The following is a 25,334-nucleotide window of genomic DNA, read 5'->3' on the forward strand; positions in this document are numbered from 1 at the left end:
CATTGACATGCAAGGTCTTGACCTTGAAGCTATTAGGGAGCAGATTAGACACAAGTGTGATCATGTGTGCAGACATAAGCAAACCAAATTAATTTCTGGCACAGGGAGGTAGCCAACAAGACCCTGTTCTTAAGGCACCAGAGAACTTCCTCAAATCCCTGATGGAGCTGAGCTAATAGCATGTTTAAGGGAACCCGGTTTTGAAGATGAAGCACATTCATGGTATTTAGAGGGTTATTAATCTAGTTTCCCCACAAAGTGTTTGCTTGGCTGATCAGATTAAGGGATGGAGCCTTCAACAGCGCACCCCCACCACAGCAGGCCCCAAGAAATCTGTGATACTTCACAGCCTTGGACATATTGCACCATGTGTACCCAGCTGCCTCAATAATTAGCTTATGAATGTATCAGCTGGTTCTGTGATTTTTATAAATAATAACTAATCTACAGAGCAGAAAGATTGTCAAGAGCCTTATAGTAGCACAAAATCGGAAGGTGATCCTAACTCTACCTTGCTCTTCTCCTAAAGGCCGTTATTCCCTCCTACAGGCGCTCCTGTGATGCCATATATAGGTATTTATTTTGTATCTGAACTGGTAATGTATTTTTGTGTTAGTTTTCTTCATGGCAGCCATGATTTACCTTCCCCTCACTCTGGCTTGCTTGCTCATTCCATGTATTTGTAAGCCTATCTTCAGGAAATCTATTCTTCCACCTCACTTCCCATCTCATGCACCATCATTTTATTCATATCATCTTTTCACCAGCCCATTTGGGATGCTTATCTCTGTTTTCTCAATACGGTCTCTTATTAGCTTGTTTGCTGGCTAATGAATGTGTGAGAAAGTGCCACGCAGTTGCATGAACACACATGTATGTAATTGTGAGTGAACCCATCACAGAAGAGATAAAGGGTCCCCATATTGGGATTTTTTTCATTTATATAATCTTTGCATGCCATCCAAGAAAGTTTTGCAGTATCAGGCAAAAAAAAAAAAAAAGTGTAAATGTCAAATAAAACAGTGACAGATGACAGTATTCTCTATTGAATAGCACTGTTTCTGTCGTGCATGTTCAATGGGAACTCATGAATTATTAATAAACAAATCTCCTTTTTCTGTTAAAAATCTCAAGTAGGTTTTTGTTGTTTTCTCTGTGTTATGTGGAGCATTCCATGAGAATTATTTTCATTTCAGAAATGCTGATACAGAAGTTCATCTGGTTTCCAGCCTTGGACAGCTCTGTGAGTGGGCACTATGAACTGTGGAGTATATGCTTCCCTGGGATTTCTCTCTTAGCCTGGTTTTAAGTTTTGACCAAAGGTTGGCTGTATATTCCTAGAGTCCATTTAGCTTTTACAGTCTGGTAAAACTAGGACTGAGTGAATTATAAGTGTTTGAGCATAGCTAGGAATGTAGAAAGTATCAAACCTGGATCTCTAAGACCTAACTGCTAAGTTCCTGGTCTGTCATTAAATAACGGGGTGACCTTTGGGCAAATAGTTACCCTGTTCAAGCTCCTGGGTGCTTAACTCTAAAAGGACGGGTTAACAAAAGATGGTCTCTAAGTTCCTTTTTGGTTCTACATTCCATGATCTGTTACCTTGTTATCTGTCAGAAAAAGCAGATAGTGATAAACCATCACGGTTAAAGGCACAAATAAAAAATAACCTTGACAAAGTGGTCAAGGTCAAATAACTACTGATGATATACTGACACCACGAATGCTCTGATATGATGTACTGCAAAGGTTACAACATCATGTCTGAGGTAGTCTTGCCCAAAATGCATAACCTCAGTCGAAACATGAGAAAATATCAAACAAACCCAAACTGACAAGTGTTCAACAAAATAACCAAAAATGGCAAGGTAATAGAAGAAAAGGAAAGACTTAAGAACCATCACAGACTGCAGAAGACTAAGGAGAATAATAATAACTAAATGCAATGTGGTTGCCGGATACGATCCTGTCCCAGAAAATAGACGTTAGTAGAAAAACAGGTGAAATTAGAATAAGGTTTTTGTTTAGTTAACAGTATAGAAACAATGTCACTTTCCTGGTTTTGATAATTGCCCTATCATCAATAATTGCCATATGGTGATATAAGGTGTCAACATTAGGGGAAGATAGGGGAGGGATATATAATACAGTGCAATGATCCCTTCCATACTAGTTTGCCAACATTTTTGTGAGTCTAAAATTAGTTCAAAATAAAAAGGTTTTTTTAGATACAGGAAATTCCTGGAACTTATAGAGAAAAATATACATGGAGCCTAAGTGTAATAATACCAACAGGTTCGCAATTAAAACTTTACCTTCAAAATCTGAATCCAGAGAAGGAATCTATTAATAAGTTCAAAGACTGCTTCCTTACAATCAATGGTTAAAAGTTCCCAAGCATTAGGGTGCATAAGCAAATAATACTTATTCACATCTCATTTTAGCCATCTCATCAGCCTCTTAAACAAATATATTTCCCTCAGTAGAAAAAACAACTCTGACTGCCCTTCCAACTATGCAGGTGAGATGACACTCCTACCAGTCAAGATATAGTTTGTTTACAATCCAAGTGTTCCTGAAAAGTTGCATATCAATCTACATTTACAAAGCAAATCACATTGTAAATGTATTAGACATGCTTACTATTTGAAGAAATGTGCCATTAATTCTTTCTGGAAGATGAATAAAAAATTCCTAGTTTATCTTTTATTAAGTTGATAGTTTCATTAATGAGTTGCATAAAGGAGAGAACCTCTAGTTCACAATTTAAGAACATTACTAGAGGCAACAATAAAAAAACACCATTTGCCTCCATTTTTCTTTCATGACCTTGTCTCCCACCAGTTCCCCTACTGACCTTGTGCTCCAGCCACTGTGAATTACTCACAGGTACACTCTCACCTTCATGCTTCTGTCATGTTACTCTCTTAGATGGAATGTCTCATACTCAACTTCTTTTCCCCATGAGAAGCTGTACTTCAAGGCTCAGCTGATGTGGTCTCATTTGTTTCTCACTCTTGCATAACCCTGAAGCATTTTGTTTATACTTTTTCACAACTTGATCATTATTATTTTTAGAGGTAGGTATGTCTGCATTCCCATCAGAACAGTTAGCTTCTTGATGGGAGTGGAGGGCAAGGGTTGGTTTCTTACTCATTTTACCATTTTCAGAGCAGAGTATGGTTTCTTGCACATAGTAGCTTCTCAATAAATAGTCATTAGATTGAACCAAAATTATTAGAGTACACAGAAATTAGCCTAGAGGAATGTTTTATGGACTCAAATTCAGAAAGTTATTGTTTGAGAGAAGCACCAATTCTCAGAAGCAACTTTGTCACTGTTCTAAGGTTTGTTTCCCTATCTCTAATGCATGAATACAATAGGGAAAATGGTCCATTATATAAATTGCAAATAGTAATAGTAGTCTCTCAGGACATTGATTCTGTTAACAATTTTCTGTTGAGCACCCATCTCCTGTATGCCATGCAATGAATGGGCTAGTACATTACATATATTATCTAATTGTCATTGTTACTTTTTACTTGAAAGGTTAATTGAGACTGCCAACAAGAAAGTGAGTAATTCTGACCATGAAGCAGTTCAGGAAAAGCGTCATCATTGAGATTATGGCATGCAAGGTGAATCTTGGAAGATAAAGATAGATTTTCACCAGGTGGGGAGAGGACTGAAAGTCTAGAAATGAAGGTAGGGCTCAGATTATAAAGAATGTCATGCAAAAAAACAATTTTTATCTTAATCTTATGGGCCCTAGGAGTCTTTGAGGGCTTTTTAACTGACATGATGAAGAATTAACTCGTCTTTCTTTTCATCTCTTTCCCCCACCTCCTTCCTTTTTAAGAAGAAGTTGTTGGGGAAAAGGCTATCATAAAGTCAAGAGCATGACTTATCCTAGACTAGATATCTTTTTTCATAGTGAACTTGTGTGGCTTGTTATTAACTGGGACCCACAATGGCCTGGTACTGGTAAAGTGCACACTTCATAAGTTCTACCCTCTAGGAGTGTTCATTCTAAAAAGACATGACATATATCATAAGGAACCACACTACATCAATCATTTAAATAATCTGTTATCATTTTAACCACTTTCTTTTCTCTCTCTGTGCGTATATATGCGTGTATTTCTGTTGTTGCTGTTGTTAATATTAGAGTTTTTAAAGCTCTCTTCAATTGAAAATGAATGAGGTATGGCAATATCTATTGCACTTATAAAATATTTTAAAAGATTAAAATATTTCAAGTCCACAATAAATGAGTGACATATCCTCCAAACCACATACCAAAGGCTGAGAATGTTCAAATGACCAGGGAGGCCTTTCACAAAACAATAATATGGCCCAGTGTTCAAGCTTGGAGCCTAACAGATAAGAGTTTGAATCTTGGCTGTAAATCTTACGTGTTAAGTGATAAGGAGGGGAGGGGCACACCACAGATGAAAAGAGTGGGGTTCCTGTCCATGGTACTGAAATGCCACTGCATACAAAGTGGCTTGCTTTCTCTTCCCCAGGACACTTGGTTTTGACCCCAACTTCTCACAGCCCCCATGTTTTTTCCTTAACAAACACTGGTCTAGGTTTATGACTAATTTTCCAGTTTTTACAATATTTCAGAACAAATACAAACTAGAACTTGCTCAGCACTAAACACAAGTTCATAGCCTGCTCTGATCTCCCACAAGAGTTAATAACTTTGCCCCTGTTGAATAAAGCTGTATATGCTCCTTGAAGGCAGGGCCTTGTCACAGTGATTATTCCCCTTGATATGACTAACACAAAGCTAATGAGTTACTTCACCTACTAATTAGTAAGTAGCCCCCACTCCCTTTGCCCCTCTAGGAACTCTAATGAATGAATATCTCAGCAAATGAACAGTTCTTCAGGAGAATGACTCATAGATTCTTGCAGCAGAAATGCAAAAGGCCATTTACTCACCCACATCTTCAATACAGAAAATGTCAGCATATGTAACCAAAGGGAAATGTTTTCTGAGTATCTCAAAAGGAAACTCATATTATTAACCACAGACAGTTCGCTTTCTAAATGGAAGCACATAAAGTCCCCAAACAAACTTTTGTAACTGTGAAAGGATTTCTCTTCAGATGGTTGAGACTCTTCTGAAGTGTGAAATGAGCCAGATAATATTCAGCTCTTGTTTCTTCGTCACCGAATTCTCTTTTCATGAATCCAATAAGTGTCTATTAAAATAAATAAACCCCCTAATGACTCAAGATAACCTAATCAAGAAAACTGAAATGGATAAAAGCCTAACTACAAGGAAGGCTTGTCAAGGGCTTCAATGAATCCCTGACAAGGAGATTATCTAAACCTGAAAAAAGATTTGTGCTGGCTATTTGGTTAAAGTTCAAGGTTAATTATTTTATACTTTAAATGTGGTAAGTACAGAAGATCTGCTTCTTTACTTTTCAAAACTGTATACTAAATTCTAAACTGTATTTTTACAGGGACCAATTTTTAGCTATGTCTGGGTTATCTTATGCATGTCACTGACATTTCTATGGATATGTCTGTAAAGATTGAGTCTGTAATTGAGAGTAATGAAAATTTTATTTCAGAACAGCCCTTTAAACCTCTGCTGGGCTCAAGTCAAGAGGGGATTACACAAAATTTTGTTGCCCTCCTTAGCATACACGGAATATGCATAGCTATTTAACAGTATGGAGATTTGGTACACCTTTACACATATAAACACACATATAAACACACATATAAACACACATACATGCATACATGGGTACATGCACCTGAAAAAGCCATTTGTGTTTGTCAAAAAAGAAGAATGAATCTAGAATCCTGGACTTATTCACTTCAATGGCAGAAAGATATTAACAGCAAAATGCACTAGGCTAAAATATCAAACTGAAAACAATCAAAATGCTTCCAGTGCCTCCCTTCAGGTCCAAATGCCAGCATACCTGTGACGTATCACTGTATATTGCAAACTTCCTCAAGAAGTTATCATAATGGGTGGGTGGCAGGGGTGGGGCAGTGTTGGTGGGGTAGTGGTTGGGGAAACCAGACAGGGCAGACAACCAGGAGTAAGACTTTTTTTAAAGATCAGGGTGGGACTAGAATGAGGTGAACAAGCGACTAGGGCATGAAATGTAAACAGTATGGCTTGACAAGTGTGTGCTTTCTTACATCTTGCACCCCAGGCAGCTAGCTTGCCTTACCCTAGGTCTTGGCCCTGTGAAAAGAAGATTAAATAGTCTCAACAGCAAAGTGGTAGCAACCATTCATAGATACCAACATTCTCCCACTGTAAGAACCACAGTTTAACTCGATGTCCTCTTCCCCAACCAGCTGGGGAGAAATCAGAGAGAAAGCTTTAATATGGCAACCTAATTTACTTCAAAGACACATGCAAGTTTCCAAAGTTACCAAGTCAGGAACAGGCAAAATAATGAACTCAAAGGTTTCTGCAGAGGAAAAAATGAACTTAAAATGAGTTTAAAACTTTAGTGATAAGTTAAAAGTATTTGACATTTTAAGAACTGCATATGTAGTCTGATTAATCTTCATTATCATCATTATTATTGATTGTCTAAGGACTCCTATAAAGACTAATTTTAAGGCATGAAACATTAACATAATTAACTGTGAGGGTGGTAAAAAGAACCCAATTCTTGATCATGAGGTTGATATTAAAACAGATCTTATGGGAATGTCTGAGGAGATTCCTTCACTAGAATCTGATTTCTTGAGATTTTACCAAGAGAAAAAAGAGGGGAGACTGGAGGGCTTAACTTGACGCTCACGCATCATATCACTATGTTCACACCACTTAGTTTGGCATTTGGGAATCTGAGAAATTTCTTCACTAGGCATATAATATTTTTCAAATGGTATTTTTAGCGTACATATATTAAACTTTTTTGAATTTGAATTTGGAACACCACCCCTAAATTTTAGTATATTTCACCCAGTTGACAAGAGTGGAAACTGGTCCATGATAGGCTCTCAGAATGATTGTGTTCTGAAGAAACCTACCTGGCAGCTACTCAGTCAAGGCTGCACACCTCATTTTTTCCTACCTTACATGTTGAATATAAATGGCAAAAGCAAAATCATTAGCAGTGAGGCAGACCACCAACTCACATTTACACAGGGTATCCTATGGCCTATAGTTTCTGTTAGTCTTTATACCAGAGAGCTCAGGTCAGCAATATGTCTACTTCCAGGGCCCTAAGTTATCCCAGCCCCAATAAAGGCATCCTCAAAATGGAAACTTAATAATATAAGATCAACATTAAAGCACTTTTTGTGCAAAATGGCAAAACTTTGATCTTTGTGCAACATTTTTTAAAGGCTAGGAAACTAAGTAATGAGACAAGATAATTTTTTATATTTTGTAAATTTACTCTCCTACATAAAAAAGTTGTCCTAAAAAATTATAGTTTTAACTTGTCTCATAATTATGTGTTACACAGTTATGATATCAATTAGGACATAAACATACACATATACTCCCATGCAAACATATACACATTGAAAGAAAAGATTCTAAAATATTAATACTAACTATGTCTGGGTCATGAAATCATGGGTGATCCATGTTTTTACTTTCATATTCTTCGTCACTTTCTGAATTTTTTAAAATGAGGCTGTTAAATTACTTACATAATCACAAAATATAAATTATTTCTTTAAAAAATGTATAAATATGTACCTGAGACATTTTAAGAAGAGATGCAAAAACAAAAATTAATTACTCTTTCTTTCCTTTATTTTTCCTTTATATAAAAAGAATCTTCCACAGAGACCTAGATGTTTTAAATTATTTAGCCTGTCAAGCAAATTAGACCACCTATAAGGAGAGATTTTAAGAAAAAAGCAATGTTCATAAAATCTGAGCTTGTAAACTACATCTAAAACATAAGTACACTCTCACTTAGGAATACAATTTGTTAAGTAGTTGAGAACTTGAAACTTTTTTTTTTTTTTGTAGAAACATAGTGCTAAGGCATAAAGTTCAGTACACAAAATCCACTTAATCCTAATGTACATGAAGCATAGAACATACTGAAACCCAATCACCATGTAGGTCATAGTTTCTATGGGGAAAATGATTTTAGAATTGTGTATTACAAGCCAGAAATCCATCTCTTTTAGCTACAATGGGATCACAATTATGCCTCCCATTCTAAAGTGTGTAGTAGGAAGAAAAACTCTCTCATTCCTGACTTTAGTGGCAGTTCCTGCAGCCAGTGGGCCTGCAAGGGCATAGGTAGCATGGAGGATTGGCAGAGGTCTTTAAACCTTTGTAAAGATGAGGACATCTTACTAATATCATCTCACCAGAGACCCCCCTGGTTCCCTGTTGGTTCCAAAATCACCCTTTTTCTTTTATCCCAGCAGGCTCTGGCGCTGCCCCCTTTCATTATCACCATCTGGGGTTTAAAACCAGGCCGTCTTTTTCCCCTTGTCTGTATGGAACAGAACAGGGTGTATCAGTTTCTCTCCACCTTCCTGATACAAAAAGCAAGTCCACAGCCCTTCGGAAGTTTTTGTTCATTGGTTTATCTTTTTAATGGAGGGAAGGGAAAACAGAGATTAAAAATAAGCCCCTTTCCATTTCTCTCCCTACTCTATTTTTACCCAAACCTAGTAGGAAAAAACAATCACATATGCAGTGTTGAGTCTTTGGGTATACAAATAATAATAATAAATAATAAAGATTAACTCTCCTCTCAAAGAAAAAAAAAAAGTCAGATGATCCTTAGCATTCTATGAGCTAACCTATCGTAGCCCATAAAAGGGAGAAGATAGCAGGATATGAGAAGAAAAAAACAATCAGTGTCTGGGAAATGGGGTAATTGATGTCAAGGGAGAGAAATGTGGCTGAGGATGTTGTCAAAGTACACAACCGTCCCCTGAGAGCCGCAGAAGATGTGCCCACAGGTTACTATGTTTTCTCTCCTCTAGATTTCTACAACCCAGATCACGGGTGATTGGGTAAAATTGGGAAGAAAGGGGGAAAGCGGCCCTACAGAATCTGCAGAAGAGGGCCAGCAAGATTAGCAGAAGCTTTTGAGGAACAAGGCATTCCTGTGGCCACGCAGACAGAATGTGGGGCGTTCGCTCCCTGGTGGCCCTTTGTATGTGAGGGTCAGACTGGAGTTACACAGAAAACGCTCCATATGCCTTTACATTATGGCTTCTACTAAGAACCCCTAACTCCTAATTCACAGAGAATTACCACTGTCATTCTATTCCATGATCTGAGTATTCTGCAGACAGAAAAGGAAGGTAATCCTCAGAATTCACACACAGAAAATTATTTTAAACCACTAAACTGGTCCTAAATAGAAAATGAAGGGAAAGTACAAGGCGAAATGTGCATAAACATGTCTTTCCCTCTGGTCTTATCCTTCTTGGACTCCTTTCCCATGAAGAAAGGGGCAAGGGCCTGATAGAAGATACCTAACGGAAGTGGATGATGGACTGGCCTAGCAATCACCAAGGGACTAGAGCTGAGCTGCAGGAGGTGGTCTGGGACCCTACAAATGCATCCTCATGTAACCCATACACTAGGGAAACATATACACACACTTCCCAGTAATGGATTTTCACAATGAACCAGTTTGCCACCCTTTCAACTCCTTTTCTGAACCCCTATCCTTGCATTGTGCCTGGTTCCTACCTAAACACTTACAGCCCTCGAGGACCCTCTTGGCCCACCATTCCTACTCTCTCTAAAACTTTCCTCCCTCTTCCTATTCCCCATTCAAGGCTTCCCTAACACACAGGGCAGTGTTAGAAATTATTCTTAGCAGCTGATTACAGCAATTAACACCAAGGAGTGCTAATGGAGGGGTCATATAAATTTCAAATGGAAGGAGAAGGTTGCTATGCATATTTGAACTCGGCCTTCAGGGATTCAAGGCAACTCCTGTTCACAAGACTACTTAATTGTTTCCCTAATTTCACCTTCAGGAGAAGGGAAAGCCCTTGCATTTGGCTCTTCAGTCACTGCAAGAACTTAAGATCCCTCCAAAGAAAAATAAAAGAAGGAGGGAAGAAAATGCAAGGGAAGAGAAAAATCTTTGTTCCTCTCCGTCCTCACAATACAATGGAGTGGGTGTGGCCACTCCGCTCTGCAGCTTGAAGAGGTTAAGTCCTATGATTAGTCATGACTAAGAGAGATATATAAGTCTATAAGGTGTATATATATGACTAAGATATATATATCCATAAGGTGTATGTATGTGTATGCATATGTATAGACATATATATACACGTCTATGTATAGACATATATGTATGTACATATGTCTATGTATAGATATATATATGTCTATACATAGACATATATATGTCTATATACACACACAGATACACCTTATGGATATATATATTTCTCAGTCTCATATATACACCTTATAGATTTATATATGTATACACATACATGTATATATGTATATATACACATACATGTATATACACACATATACATATATACATATATGTGTATATATATACACACATACACACACGTACACACACATACACACACATAGATACACCTTATGGATAGCCACCAAATATATATGCCATGTACCAAATCACGCAATTGATTTCACTAAATGTACTTTTTATCAAATGAATACTGATACTTATAAAATGGAGTGAATATCTTTTGTTAAATTGCCTTTGAAACTACCAATTAAGTTCATTTTGTTTGGCAGTATCATTTTTTTAAAAAAAACATAATAAACATAGTGCCTGAATTGCCTATCTAGTCAGCTATTTACAATAAGGTTCCCCACTCATAGATGAAAATGAGATCATTGTCCCAGTGAAAAAGAACAACCTCAAAGCCTCTTATCCTCACTTAAGCTCAATCTTACCGTCAGCATATTAATTCCCAGAACTATGTTCTTCTCCAAATTCTACGAAATCAGGGCTACTGATTTCTTCAGGAGACATCAAAAATTTGGAGAGCTAAGCTTCTGCCAGTTGGCAAAAGCAGCTTTCAATCAGCTACCTGAATTATTTTGGGAGGCTGGAGGCATCACTATTTCCAAAAGCCATACTGCTAAATCAACAGGAAGATTACAGGCATTTGGAATCAAGTTCTCAGACTGTGGTCTTCAGTTTTTCTTGAAAGCTGCTTATAAAAGAAGGACTGTGTGAAACTTTGATATTTACATCAAGTCACAACTAAGGGGCAGGTTTGCAAAATCAATTGTGCAGCTTTTATACTCACTGCACATTTACCACATATGTCCTTTATTACACAGTGGAAAACCATTAAATGCACAGTAGTTTTGCCAAGTGGCATTATGCATTTAACAGCTTTATTCGTTTAACAGCTCCAACTCTCATTATATTTTGCCATGTGGTACATGGGATTTTATGCATTTAACAGTTTAAGAAGGCTCTATGGTATTTTCTTTTCATGTATTTCATACTATGGTTGGACATTATGTCTTAGCAAACTGTATTTCACTGATTTCATTGAAGAGAGAAAGTCAGAGTAATCTGGAAAACTTACTACACTGAAATTGAAAAGGGAAACAAACATTTCAATCCCTTTCCAAGTTCCTTGATATTCTACTCCCCTCCTTTTATCAACATCTAAAAATAACCTATATCAGGTTAAAACTGCAGGTAAAGAAGGCTAACCCTGTACTCAATAATTAATCTAAATATAACATTTAACTACAGTTTGAATTTTTTCAGTTTTAAAAATTTAATTTTTATTGAAAACCTTCTTGCTTAATAGAAATACAATACTCAGTCACTTCCTTTCTTTATAGCACACAACAGAAGATTTGTTAGGGAGATGATCAACCATTTGATTATTTACATATGTAGGGATGAAAACATTTGTCATACAAGGACACAGAGGAAATCAAGCTCAGAATCAAAGGACTCTCAAAATTATGCTTTAACTAACTTTTATTTCCTCCACTCTGCATTAGGTGTTCGCCCTAGGTATACATAAGTAAGCATGCACCTCAAACCTAGGATTCTAGGTTTGGGCAGAAGTTGTCCCTTTAAATGAAGAATTGAAGCAGATAGTAGATCCCATCAACTGTTGCTGCTTTCAGAAATAAAAAACCTAAGCATCTGTCTGCTCTTTTCCCCAGAGCATTACATTCTCCACAATCCCAGAACTCTGAAAAATTTTACTGGATAAGCTTCTGTGTTTTTCTGTTAAAAGATTTTAGCACTTACTCTGCACTCCCCCCACGTGTGTTTTCTCCTGAAAAAAACAACTGTATTCTGTACATAAAAGAAACACCTGACATCAAAAGGTGTCTCTGGGGCTGGGGAAAAGTGGTTATTATAACAGAGTTGGACATTCCCCTTGTGGGAACAGGAAAGGTGATGAGACTTGGCTAAAACTTGGTCTCAGAAAGGTGCTGTTATATACATTCTAAGTTTTGTTCATATACACATACACACACACACACACACACACACACACATATATAAAGGGAGAGAAACAAAAGGGTACATTGCAGTGTTTAGAATAAGGAGAGAAATCATTCGAGGCTAATTTTTTTTAATCTTTAAAAGAAAAAAGGTCAAGTTTTGGCTTCATCTCTATTTTGAACTCCAATGGGAATAAAAGCAAACTAGAGTAAAAGGCAGAACATGACAGGTTTCTTGGGGGTTATTATTGTTATTATTATTATAGGAACAGATGTATTTTTATTGGTGGAGGAAGGAGAAGGATCTAATTCCAGCCCTCGATTTTGCTCTTTTAAAAACCACTCACCTGACTTTTATTTGCAGCCACTTTGGCAAACAGGGCTTGAGACACCTTGGCCCTTTTCATCTCCTGTTGGATCTCGTCATAAATGGCAGCTGTGATGTTGATGTTGGCGCCGTCCACCTTAATAGGGAGGTCTGTTGTCGGTGTCGAGGTTTTGGCCTACCAAGAGACCATGAAAATAATAATTTAAAAAGTGCTGCATTCAGCCCAGCCATCTGTGCAGAAATTATCAAAGGATTTCAGTCAGCTGATGCCAAACTGCATTAGCTACAGAGGGACACTTCCTGTCCATTATTCTAATCAGGTTAATTGTGATTGGAAATAATTGCAGTGCATTCCTATAGGACATGCAGAATCCTGTCAACCCTGTTCTCTCACAGCATCCCAGACGAAGGTTCACAGGTAGGATGGCTCTCCTAGACACCAAACTATAAGCAACCATCTAACTACAAAACAAACATGCAGAACACACACACAGTTAACCTTTTCTTTCTAAAAATGGCACACCTTGGAATAAGAGCCAATTCTTCCAGAAAAAAAAATAAGTAAATGGGTAGAGGTCTCTAAATAATAAATTATTACTCAATTTAATGCACTCCCAAGTCTCTCTTATTCTTTATTAAAGCTTTACGTATGTCATTCGAGTATGTATGGTTTCCCATCATTATCATCATTATGCTAACCAGACAGTCACCTAATTTCACCTAGGAAATCAGTGGAAATGAAACAAAATTTCATTTCATAAAACTAGGCTTCAGAATGCCTTTGATGTGCCGTTTTCATTTTCTTAAACTCATATTGTGGTTTTATGTATTCTGCAGTGCTCGTTTTAATTGAATGATTTCCCATCAGCTTCAGAGACAAATGAAGGACAATATAGAAGTCTGTACTTCTTGGGGTTAGGATAACCCTAAAATGTCTGAATCTACTTAATCCAAAAGACGGTCATAACATTTACTTGGTGTGAGCCCTAGAATGCATTGCTGGTGTCTAATAAGAGAGGGCTGAGACATTTTCTTAGAACCTCTGGCAGCAAGATTTCAGGAAAAGACATCCTTGATCCTTGTGCACTACCAGCCGAATTGGCCTAACCTGGGTTTTTTCTCTTTGTCCCCATTCGCCCTAGAATCTCAAACCAACAGAGTTATCTCCAAATCACAAGTTTCCCTGTGCGGATGCCCTGAGCTGTTCTCTACTGGATCCAGCAGTATGCAGGTCCAGAGAAAGATGTAACAGGCAGTGTGGACTCTGTGACAAATGGTGTCTAGCGGCAGAACTTAAGGCCCTACGTTTCCATAAAGGCTTTGCTTCCTAACAGTGCTCAGTAACTTCTGCCATTTTTCTTCTACCTCCTTCTCTCATACTATTTTCTAATTACCGCAAAGCAATAATTACTATAATTTATGGCGTGCTTTTTATGGGCCAGGTACTCCAGAAAGCATTTTAACTTTTGTTTTCACATTTAATTCTTTTAAGATTCCAATGAGTTAGATATTATTATTTTCATCTTACAGATGAAGAAACTGAAATAAAAGAGGATCTTAACCTAGGACACCCAGCAGCCAGTGAAGGAACCATGATCTGAACGCAAGTCTTTCAGGCTCAAAAACATGGGCTCAGGACACTGCACTACACACTGCCTCCAAAATCTCCAATTTATGCCAGGTGCTGTTGTAAGAATTTTCTTGCTACGTTGGGACTTTCCCATTAAAAATTCAATTATCTGTAATTTTTAAAAATAAACTCTTTGTTCTGCTCAAAATTTCTAGTTAACCCCCAGTGCTTTCCCTGTTAAGAGAACGTTTTAGCATAGCATGTCTGCCCTTTCTCAATTCAGTTTTCTTAATTTGCCTCACTGACTATCTCATCCTACCTGATTGGTCAAGCCTTCTCTCCAACCATGAGGGCTAAGACGAAACCCCTCAGCCATGTGCCCTTACATAAGTTACTGAATCCATCTAAACCTCAGTTCCCTCATCTGTAAAATGGGCATAATACCATAAAATGGTGACAACTGAATTCATGCAAAATGTTCACAATACCTAATACACAGTAAGTGTTTTAACAAATGATCATTCTTATCTTAGTATTGTTTTGTCATTATTAAGTACACCATGGAATGCTGGCCAGCTGAAGAAATAAAAAGAGACTGGAGGTATAATTTCAAATTTCAAATTTCTTCAATTTGTTTTTCAGCTACTAATAAAGTATAGATGGGGTCTGGAAAATAATCTCCCTGCATCAATGTCAAGCTGCTTGTGTGCACTAAATTGCTGACTCCAACTAAAAGGCTGAGTCAGTGAGTACTCCTCTAATACTTGTTCTCACAATAAAATCTGTACTGTACTACGATCTTTACTGTTGAGATATGACTGTAAAGAATTTTAAGTCAGTAATCATGAAATGTTTTAAAAGACTTTAATAAACTCTCCTTTCTCAATCTTTACCTAAGAGAAAAAGAAGACAATTCTAGAGAATGTACAAATGCAATGCCATGACCGTATTCTCAAAAACATGTTTAAATATTTATTTTCAAAAATATCAAAACTGTGATATTAAATAAGAGATTTCCCTGCTACACCTATCCCTAAAGGGCATCTGTATGAATTTTCTAGATGGCATTCTGGTCAAAATAAGCAAAATACTGACCCTAACTGTGGGGCCTTGTAAGTCGGTCTGGCACTGAAAGCTATTAGGTCTTTGAAAAGGTGCCTACGATATATAATCTTGTTAGGAAAATAGTACAAAAGAGCTGAAAACAAATACACAGACCTGTGTTAATTTCTAACAAGCAGAAGTAACTTTCTAAGAAGAGCTGCCTTGTCAAATGGCCATGAAGTATGCCTGGGCTCTTCTATAATGGTTTAATGGGCTTCAAAAGTGGCAAAAATATTGATGAATTTAGCAGAAGTAAATATTAGTGCACATTAACAACTTGTCCAACTTACTAGCTCAGTATGTATGTCCCCAGATTTTTTTTAAGTAAACAAAAATGCTTGGTTATACTCATCCAAAATAAGCAGTCAAGAGACTTATTTTTGGTTCAAACAGTAACTAAAACTCATAATTCACTAAAGACTGAAGTGTAAGTAACAATTTGGCAGTGCATGATAGAAAGTAATCTTCAATTAAAAGTTTATTGCAGAGTACAAAAATATAAAAAGAGTTAAAATGTGTGAAAAAATGGATATACTTGAAAAAGCTCAAATATTTCTACTAGGATACAATTCTGCTTCTATGCTTAATCAGTTCCTTAGAATTTATCAGAAAACGCAAAACCAAAGCTATAATATCTAAGCAAAACAACCTGTGGTTTTGAACCGCCCATTTTTCAGCTTTGTATAAATGTATATCCATTAGGTCGGGCACGGTGGCTCATGCCTGTAATCCCAGCACTTTGCAAGGCCGAGGTGGGCAGATTACTTGAGGTCAGGAGTTCGAGACCAGCATGGCCAACATGGTGAAACCCAACCTCTACTAAAAATACAAAAAATTACCCTGGTGTGGTGGCATGTGCCTGTAATCCCAGCTACTCGGGAGGCCGAGGCAGGAGAATCACTTGAACCTGAGAAGCAGAGGCTGCAGTAAGCCATGATCACACCACTGCACTCCAGCCTGGGCAACAAAGTGAGACTCCTTCTCAAAAACAAACAAAAAAAATTTATACCTGTTAAATATTGGTTTTGAGAATTAGCACTCAGACAGAACCTGCAACTATCATAGCAACAGTGAACGGACTGGCCTTATCATAAATCTATCGAGTAGTAAAAGTTTAGGGGAAATAGGGGATAGGCCAGAAATGAGTGGGCTTGGATGTGAACTAGAAATGACCCCTGACTGCCTTGAGACCTTGACCCTTGAGTTAGGAGCTCTGAAGCACACATTACTAGATGTATACATTTGCATGAGGGCCTAAGAAAAGAATACTTTTCAAGTGTGTGGAGAGGAAGAATGGAAGTCACCAAATTCTGTGGGGAGATCATCCTAGGATGGAAAATAATTAAGGCCTACCTTTCCACTATCATTTTCTAAAGGATCATTGAGTGACATCTCAGTCATTCTGATCTGGACACTGCATATGCATGCTTCCACTGCAAGTGTTCCTCCATTTTGTCTTTTTCAGATTACATAAAACAGAGCTTCAACTACCCTCTGCCCCCTGCCCTCAGCCACCTCTACCCCATCCAGCCCAACCAAATAAACATACAATTTGAGGGAAAGCAGCGTGCTTGCTATGCAAACTCAGCTTCAACACAAATGCCCTAACTCCTTCTTTGGCAACTGAGCAGCTATGTATAAACATCCTAGAGCCCGCCCCTGTGCCCACTCCTACCTTCCTACCCCTCACCTACCACGTATGGAAGAATGGGACTTCCTAAAGGGACAGAAATATAGTATGGGATCATATATGGTCAGAAGTTCATATCCTCTGACCAACATGTTCAGCGGATTAAGAAATCATAGAATTGGCCATGGACGGTGGCTCACGCCTGTAATCCCAGCACTTTGGGAGACCAAGGCAAGCGGATCACCTGAGGTCAGGAGTTCGAGAAGAGCCTGGCCAACATGGTGAAACCCCATCCCTACGAAAAATACAAAAATTAGCCGGGCATGGTGGTTGGTGCCTCTAATGCCAGCTACTTGGGAGGCTGAGACAGGAGAATTCCTTGAACCCAGGAGGCGGAGGCTGCAGTGAGCCGAGATCATGCTACTGCACTCCAGCCTGTGTGACAAAGCGAGACTCCATCTCAAAAAAAATAAAATAAAATAAAATAAAATAAGAAAAGAAAAAAAGGAAAGAAATCCTTGAATTATGTCTCTCAATGTTTGAGGGAAAACACAGTAACTAGTGAAGGCAAGATGTTTCCAAGACAAAGAGTGAAAAATACGGAAAGCAAGTTTCTCACCTGAGGGGTTCGGGAGGAGCTGGGACTGCTGGAGGCCGAGGAGACCATGCTCACATTGGGATTCATGCTCCGCTCCCTCTCATCCTGGTAGATGCGATCTCGCTCCACTTCTGGCAGATTGAGGAAATTCTGCATGGCCCTCAGGTTTACTAGAAGAGACTGAGAGGCTGTCCGAGGGTCTTCTTCCTTACGCAGAATCTCAGACAACAATCCCTGATTAAATGGGGGAAAAAAACAGACCAAGTCACATTTGCAGGTATATGTGTGTGGTTTCTGTCTTCCACCCCTCTCCTCCTTTGTTTGGTTTAACCAGCTCGCTGTGATGTCAAGAACCTCACACTAATTCCTTAGGGTTCTCCGATATGAAGTCAATGTGCTTGCCTTCCGGGGGATATGCATTATTTTAGGACTGTTCTATTCTGACACTTTATCATCACTGTAATAATCATCAGTGTACAGACATGCCAGCTAGCAAGGTAGGCACTTGGGAAGAATTGTGAAACTGCAATTACCACCAGGTGCCTCCTACAAGTATTTCAGGAACTGTTAGAACTCTCTCTGCTTGAAACTGGGAACACTTGGCAGTCCTGCTTAGCTTTACAAATCTGCCAAGTTTGGTAAATTTAGTTTCGACATTTAAACAGCATGGTAGATTTACATCAATTTAAAAAAAAAATTGGCTGAATTTCTGTATGACCGGCCACTGTTTTCAATAGAGATATTTCTTATGCAAAAAAAAAAAAAAAAAAAAAAGACGCAAAGCAAATGGCTAAATTGTGTTAACCCTCTGATAATTTCCCAATCTATACACACAATAGTTATCCTTACATATGTACAAAGGGCACCCAAATCTTTTATGAGACGTCTTCATGGGGGAAACCCTAATCTCACCATTAAAGCGATGAAAATGAAGTCACCTCTGGCGAGGGGCTGAGCACACTGTAATAACAGTGTGCACGGAATGCCATGATAGGCCCAGATACTTTCTGAATGTGTGACTCACCCAAATAGAAAGATTTAAATAGGAAGTTAGTGTTTTCATGTGCTCTGACGACAGAGAATTCACAAAGAAAAGGAAAATGCTGCCAAGTCTAGAGAAAAGTAGTATGGACTCCAGAAAAGGGCTGGAGATCTAAGGTGGGACACATTGTCGTACTGGGGGTAGGTGCAGATCTATTTCCATTCTGCACACTTGTTGGATTATCACACAGAGACATCACTTTATATTCCCAGCTAATATATTGCTTCTCAGAGCAGTATAAGAACAGGGTTTAGGATTATCCCCCTGGGAAGACCTGAGATGTTAATCCCATATCTTAGAACAGATGGGGCAACTGAAATCATGAAAAGTCACTTCTTTAACTGTAGTAAAGTAGAACAGATGCCAAAGACATTTCCACTCAGGTGAAAATTAATGCAAAGGAAACACTATCAGATTTCTAATATGTGGCTTAAATATGAAAAAGCAATGGATGTAAGAGGAATATGCTATCTCTAGTTGTCCAAAAATCTTCAGGGAAAGGTAGGCAATGTTTTAAAATAAAGCAATGTATTATAATATAGTGAAGCAAATGCCAGTTATAGGAAGTGTATCACATAGCACTCCAAGGAAGCAATCACCACTCAGAACATCACATAGTCAATTTTACTACAAGAAACTTACAAGTACTATGTCATCTGACAGTTTCACAATTTGGGTGTCATGTTACTTTGATTAGAGAAATTCTAAGTAATACTTGGTAGAAAAGCTACAGATCAGTGTCTTTTGTGTGTGTCTGTGTCTGTGTGTGTGCATGCATGCATGCCCAAGAAGGGGACAAGGTAGGATGTGTATGTAAAAATAACCGACTGGTACATAATTCTTAAAACAATCCAGATTTCTTGTTATGCTTTTAGAAGCAACGAGTGAGACACTTATCTTCCAGAAAATGTGATACAATGTAAGTATCGACTCTCTGAAATTAAAAGTCAGTTCTGCCTAAAGCTATCCTACTTTCCACTTGCACTAAGCAACCTGAAATATTCATAATGAATTTGTTTTGAAGATCAAAATCTTCAAATGAATATGCAGAGAAGCAAGAGCAAAGTGGATTTCAACTTTCAATACCAGTAAAAAACACTAAGGTTGATATTTTTTGAGTTTTCTTTAATGATAAATTCTGCATATAAAGGATGAGTTGGTCTTTTTCCTCTCTCTCCCTCCTTCCTCTCCCTTTCACTCTCATAAATTTGGTATTTCAATAAATTTCAAATTACTAAAACTTGAAGGAGTTTTAGGGTCAACACGGATAAATTCGTTCAGTTATTATGATTATACTCAAGAGATCTCAAAGGCAAAGTTTATAAACCTATTCTTCCTCTGTGAAATTATTTTAACAAGTTGTGGAGTTTATTATGGGAAAGATTTTGGATACGAAATAGTGACATAACAAAACTATTGTTCTAATGGACCATGGCTCAAAATTATGTTTGTTCATTCTTAATCAATAAAAAAAATTTTAAAACACAGAGTGTTTTACTTTGTTTCTTGTTTTTTTTTTTTCCATTTTGAAACTGTATAGCTTCTTCTCCTACATTTTTTACATACTGGAAAACCTTACAGGGAAATTAATCCATCTCCAAGGAAAATTAATATGAAGTATCCTTGAGAATGACTGCTCAACCATTTCTGAGGTGAAAGAGACACAATATTTGTATTTTTAAAGGGTGGTGGAATATACTGTTTCCTCTGTTTCATTTGCCTAATTGAAGATAAAGTCTCAAACCAACAAGGAAGCCAGTGTCACCTCCACATATTACCCCCAGAGAATCAGAACACTGTTTTAAATTATTTACTAAAACTCTCATATGTGTAGCTATGGTCCCAAAGCAGATTCTTTTCACCTCAGACATTTTCAATAACAAGTGGCTCACTGGTGGGCACAAGAAGAGTTTTAGTTGTTTTGTTGAGTCTTTTTCATTTGAGTTATTTATGTGCTTTTAACTATTTAAATTGGGATTTTTTAAAAATGTAGTCCAAATTCTGCATGCTTATAAATGGAAAGTGAGTCTATTTCGTTAGTTGAAAATCATCAGAGGAGAAAAAAATCAGAAGAAAATAGACAGCATAACTTTCACATACCACAAATCACCCCACCTAATTATCAAGTAAATGTTTATCATATTGAAACTGTCTTGAATAGAACATAAATTAATAATTTATCTCTCACATAAATATTTCTAAAGCCCTTGCCACTATGTCATCTGGCATTTTAATTATCAACCAGCCAAGCTGGAGGTGTCACTTGGACATTCCCATTATGCAGCCTGGGATACAGAAAATGTGGCGCGGCACCTGGGCACTGAAAAAAAGATGCACTTTTATGAATAGAAAGGTCATGAATATTGAGAATGTGCAAATGGAGGGAAATTAATAAATTAACCAGGATATAGCTTATTAAACTTTCATATCAGTAATCATATTAAAATATATTGCAAGTATTGAGTAAAGTGATCATTAAGTATTTTCCTCCTCGTAGGCAACAGAACCTTCTCCAGGGACACATTAAAACAATTCCCTCCACAGTGTTAGCCGAGATTATGTAAGACCAGGAAACATGTTGACTAAAAGGAGCAGAACGAACATCTGCACAAGGTAGAGAGATACCCTCCAAAATAATTCTTGGGTTACAAGTCAGTGGAAAAAGAAGGAAGTTGGCCTTTTCCATAGCCTAATTAACATTTTGCAAGCTTCATATAATTTCCAGGACCACCAAAGAATACATGAGTTTGGCAAAATATTCATTAAAAGCAAAATAATTCAAAGTACGAAATGAGCAATAACTTATTATAATGCCATCTAGCTTGCTCATAATTTAGCCTGCTTGCTACCTCTACACACAAAACAAAGAATTGAGGTTATTTTTTTAATGAAAAATTAATGCTCTTATTTTTTTCTAGTATTTTAAAATATTTCTTTATAACAAATTAAATGACCTTACAGATTCTGAGTCTGTACTTTCTGCGTCAATGAGCTTTTGATTTCCATACTTCCTTAACAATTTATATAGTTTGTCCCAAATTGTTAGCATGTACAATATATGCTGATATTCAGAAAAGTCTGGGAAACGTTATCATGACTGGCTTTATAAAATCTACTTCCAAGTTTTTGCACTAGCCTTTGACATCTTGTCTGGGACAGGTGAGAAATTACCTTTGATGGGCCTTTAACCCTGGAAGAGAGCAATAAGAGAACTCACACCTGGGCCAGGCTTTAGGAATGCTGAGCCTGACATGCCACTCCTGACAGCAACAGTTAAAGTCATTACTGACTAGATTTTAACAGATATCTGTTCTTTACGGCTCTCAGACCATAGGTAACTCCCTAGGATTAGGCTATATCTCTCATGGATTACCTCAGAAGCCCCTAAATCCATTATCTCCCATTGATTATCTAGGGAACCCCCAAATTCAATATACCTAGTCTCAAAAAAAACCAGATCAGTCTATTAATTCATTTCCTATTTATGATTGAATACAAAGTTCTGAGAGGGATGAAGAGACTTAATAAGGGACAGATTCTGCTTCCCAGGAGTTTACCATATGATGGGAAGGAGAAGGTATTATAGCAGCACAATGTAAAAGATGCCAAGCATTATTAATGCAAGCCAGAACTAGTGTCACCTTGGCTCAAAGGCGGGAGAAAGTATTATCAACTGCAGGATTCAGGGGAAAAAATTGGAAGAGGTAAGATTTAACTTAGCTGGAATTTTAAATATAGATAGTACATGGATATAAAGTTACGATGAATATTGGGCAGCCTGTGAAGCTGGGGAGTATTAGAACATTTGAAGAAAGAAAGCACATGCCTACTCCAGAATACCAAGACAAGCCTCTGTTTCCTTACAAGCTGTAAAATAAAGTGCAAAAACTGATAAAGTGGTAGAAGATATTTTGAAGCAAAAATATAATAAGAGTCTACATTAATATGATTCTGAACTACTGAAGTATACACGAGCTAACCAGCAAACATTAACCCCCAAAATGAAGTGATATTAGATAATCTGTTCAGCCTTTTTGTCACCTGCAACAAATTAGGCTTTCAATATGCAAAACATCTTCCTTCCAGAAAAACAAATGATCACGATTCCATTTAATTGTAACTTAATGAGGCATAATTTATTTTTTAAAGTGATATACACCAGGTGTGTACTGAGGAAACTGGCCCAGCCAAACCCTAGTACTTCCCTTTGGAAAAAGCCTCAAGCTAGCTAGAGACTGTTTTCCTTTCTGGAAATTTTGTTTCTGTTTGTGGCAGTTGAAATGAGAGGTAGAACTGGTAACTTGCAATGCTCATCTATTTACTAAAACATGTACCTTTTGAAGTAACTTGATCCAAAAAATATTCATTTATCATAGAAAGGATATAGTAGCAAAGTGTTAGGTTCCAATGTGAACAAAGATAAACATTCAAATGTCATGTAAATCTCAAAGACAGCTTAGATGTACTTCTGATTCCTATGCTAAAAGTAAAATCATACGCTGAGCACTTCTTTAGAAACATTTGGACTAGATAGAGAAAATAAGCCCTATCCCCTCATATTATAATTATTAATTCTGGGATGACACTCATCTTCAGAAATCAAGTTACATCTCTTTAAAGGTATATGATTCAGAACATGTTAGTGAAAATGTATTTTAGTTCATAATTACATATTGCTTTAAACAATTGGTGTCATAACCAATTAGTAAAGTTAAAACAAATCACATCCTCCCATTTTACAGATTAAAATTACAGAAGGCTAGAGGTGGAAGGAGCCTTGGCACTCATATGGGCCAACCATCCACCCTGCCCCTGGATAACCTATCACGTTTCCCTTGAAATGTCAAAAAAAAAAAAAAAAAAAAAAAAAAGGTTCCTTCCAAATAAGGTCCCTTATTCCTCATGTTTCACCCCTTTTGTATGCTTGCTAGCCTTAATTTTCACATAATTCTACAATATCTGTGTCCAGCTGACATGAAAGCAAAAAACTGGTAACCTCTTAAGAAAACTATGTGATATCAAACCTAGTTTAATCACACAAAATGAACTCTTAAATTTCAGTGGTCAATTCAGAGTTAGCCAAAGCGGTTAAATCAGCGACATGGCTGTAGAAAGTACTGGTATCCTACTACCTGAAAGCTGACCCAACAAAATCGTTTCTCTCCTAACCTCCAGTCTCTCATTTCCTTCTAGATACTCATGAGAGGCATTTCCCCCTCAGTTCACAAATATTAACAGGTTTCCCTGGGTTCTGTATTCATAATCTACAACCCCACTATGAATCTGGCTGCTGAAATTCATTTGTGTAATGCTAAAAATACTCACCCCATCCCCCACACCCCAGAGCATTGCTTAGCCACGAAGCCAGAGTACTTAGTCTGATTTGAATAAAAGGTATACATGGCACAACAATGACAATTTGATTTTTATTATTAAAAATGATGTGTTAAATCCTCAAAGAAAATGTCATTATTGCATTAGTTTAATAAAACCTCTCTTTTATTACAATATTTCTTTATTAGGAAAGACAGCCTATGCATGTGGCATTTTTGTAGGATGGGGTGGATAGAATTGAGCATCTAAAGGGAATTAATGTATTCTGCAAATATAAATGCATATACAAAAGTAACATTTGCAGACAAATGTTGTTACTATAGAGATATATTCTGCAAAGCACTAAAAGACTAGGTATACATGTGTATATGTATGTACAGTACACTGCAGTTGGAAATACTTTCTCCCTCCTTTGAACCAAAACAGCAATAGTTCTACCTCACATTTATGAGACATCTTTTGCACTGTGCTACTATAAAACCTTCCTCCCATGATACAGTAAACTCCTTGGGGGCAGAATCTGCATATTTTGCACTTAGCGGCCAGTTGGTAATATATAGGAATGGTTCTAAGAAGGCAACAAATGCATATTTTTTAAATTTCTGGGAGTGGGAGTCCTATCTTTGCTGAACAGCGAACAGCAGGCTCTGGAGACTACATATTGAAAACATGACTCACATTATACTCAAGATCTTTTCATCCAGCCTGCTGAAAACAAGATAATTGAAACTGAAATTTTGGGTCATGCAAACTTCATTTTAGAGCAAATATTTCAGGCACCCTAAGTCTGTAATTTATTAAGTAAAACACTTGTCTCACAGATTTGTTTTTTGTGGATACAATAAAATTTCACTTGTGGCAACTTTCACATCAGAATACAGTACCCACGTAACACAAAGTGAGTAGATACAACAGAGCATTCTTGAAGCCAAAACAGTCTGTGTTCCCTTAACTGCAATACCTTTGACCAAGCCACATTTGAGCATGTACAATAGAGGAAATTAGCCAAAATCAGATTCCTGGCAACTTTAATGTTTTTTGTTTGTTTGTTTGTTTTTGCATACTTAATCTACGTAACGATTATCCCTTCCTCCTTGGTGTCTCTAGGAAGTCTTAGGTACTGGAATAAGAGGCTATGCACAATCCAAGTCAAAATTTATAAAACACATTAGCACCAAAAGTGAAAGCAAACAGAACTGAACAGGTTCCCTTTGGAAACGTTTTACTAGTAGTGTTCTTCAGCTCTGGGCACATACATGGTTTCTACTCACACCTCAAGTACCTGGCACTATGACTATTTCATTCACAAA

At 37.4% G+C, this 25,334-nt stretch overlaps 1 protein-coding gene across 8 annotated transcripts in view; it reads right to left on the reverse strand.

The window, feature by feature from the left end:
• SATB2 (SATB homeobox 2) overlaps positions 1 to 25,334 on the reverse strand; it is a 288,714-nt gene that overhangs the window by 41,479 nt on the left and 221,901 nt on the right. For all 8 annotated transcript variants that reach the window (XM_063791444.1, XM_063791442.1, XM_063791443.1 and 5 more), the window contains 2 exons: positions 17,670 to 17,882; positions 12,766 to 12,921 (listed from right to left, as the gene is read on the reverse strand). In XM_063791444.1, coding sequence (XP_063647514.1) covers positions 12,766 to 12,921; positions 17,670 to 17,882 — 369 coding nt within the window. The remainder of the gene's footprint in view (positions 1 to 12,765; positions 12,922 to 17,669; positions 17,883 to 25,334) is intronic.

This window comes from Pan troglodytes, chromosome 13, assembly GCF_028858775.2.
Source record: "Pan troglodytes isolate AG18354 chromosome 13, NHGRI_mPanTro3-v2.0_pri, whole genome shotgun sequence".
Taxonomy (NCBI): Eukaryota; Metazoa; Chordata; class Mammalia; order Primates; family Hominidae; genus Pan; species Pan troglodytes.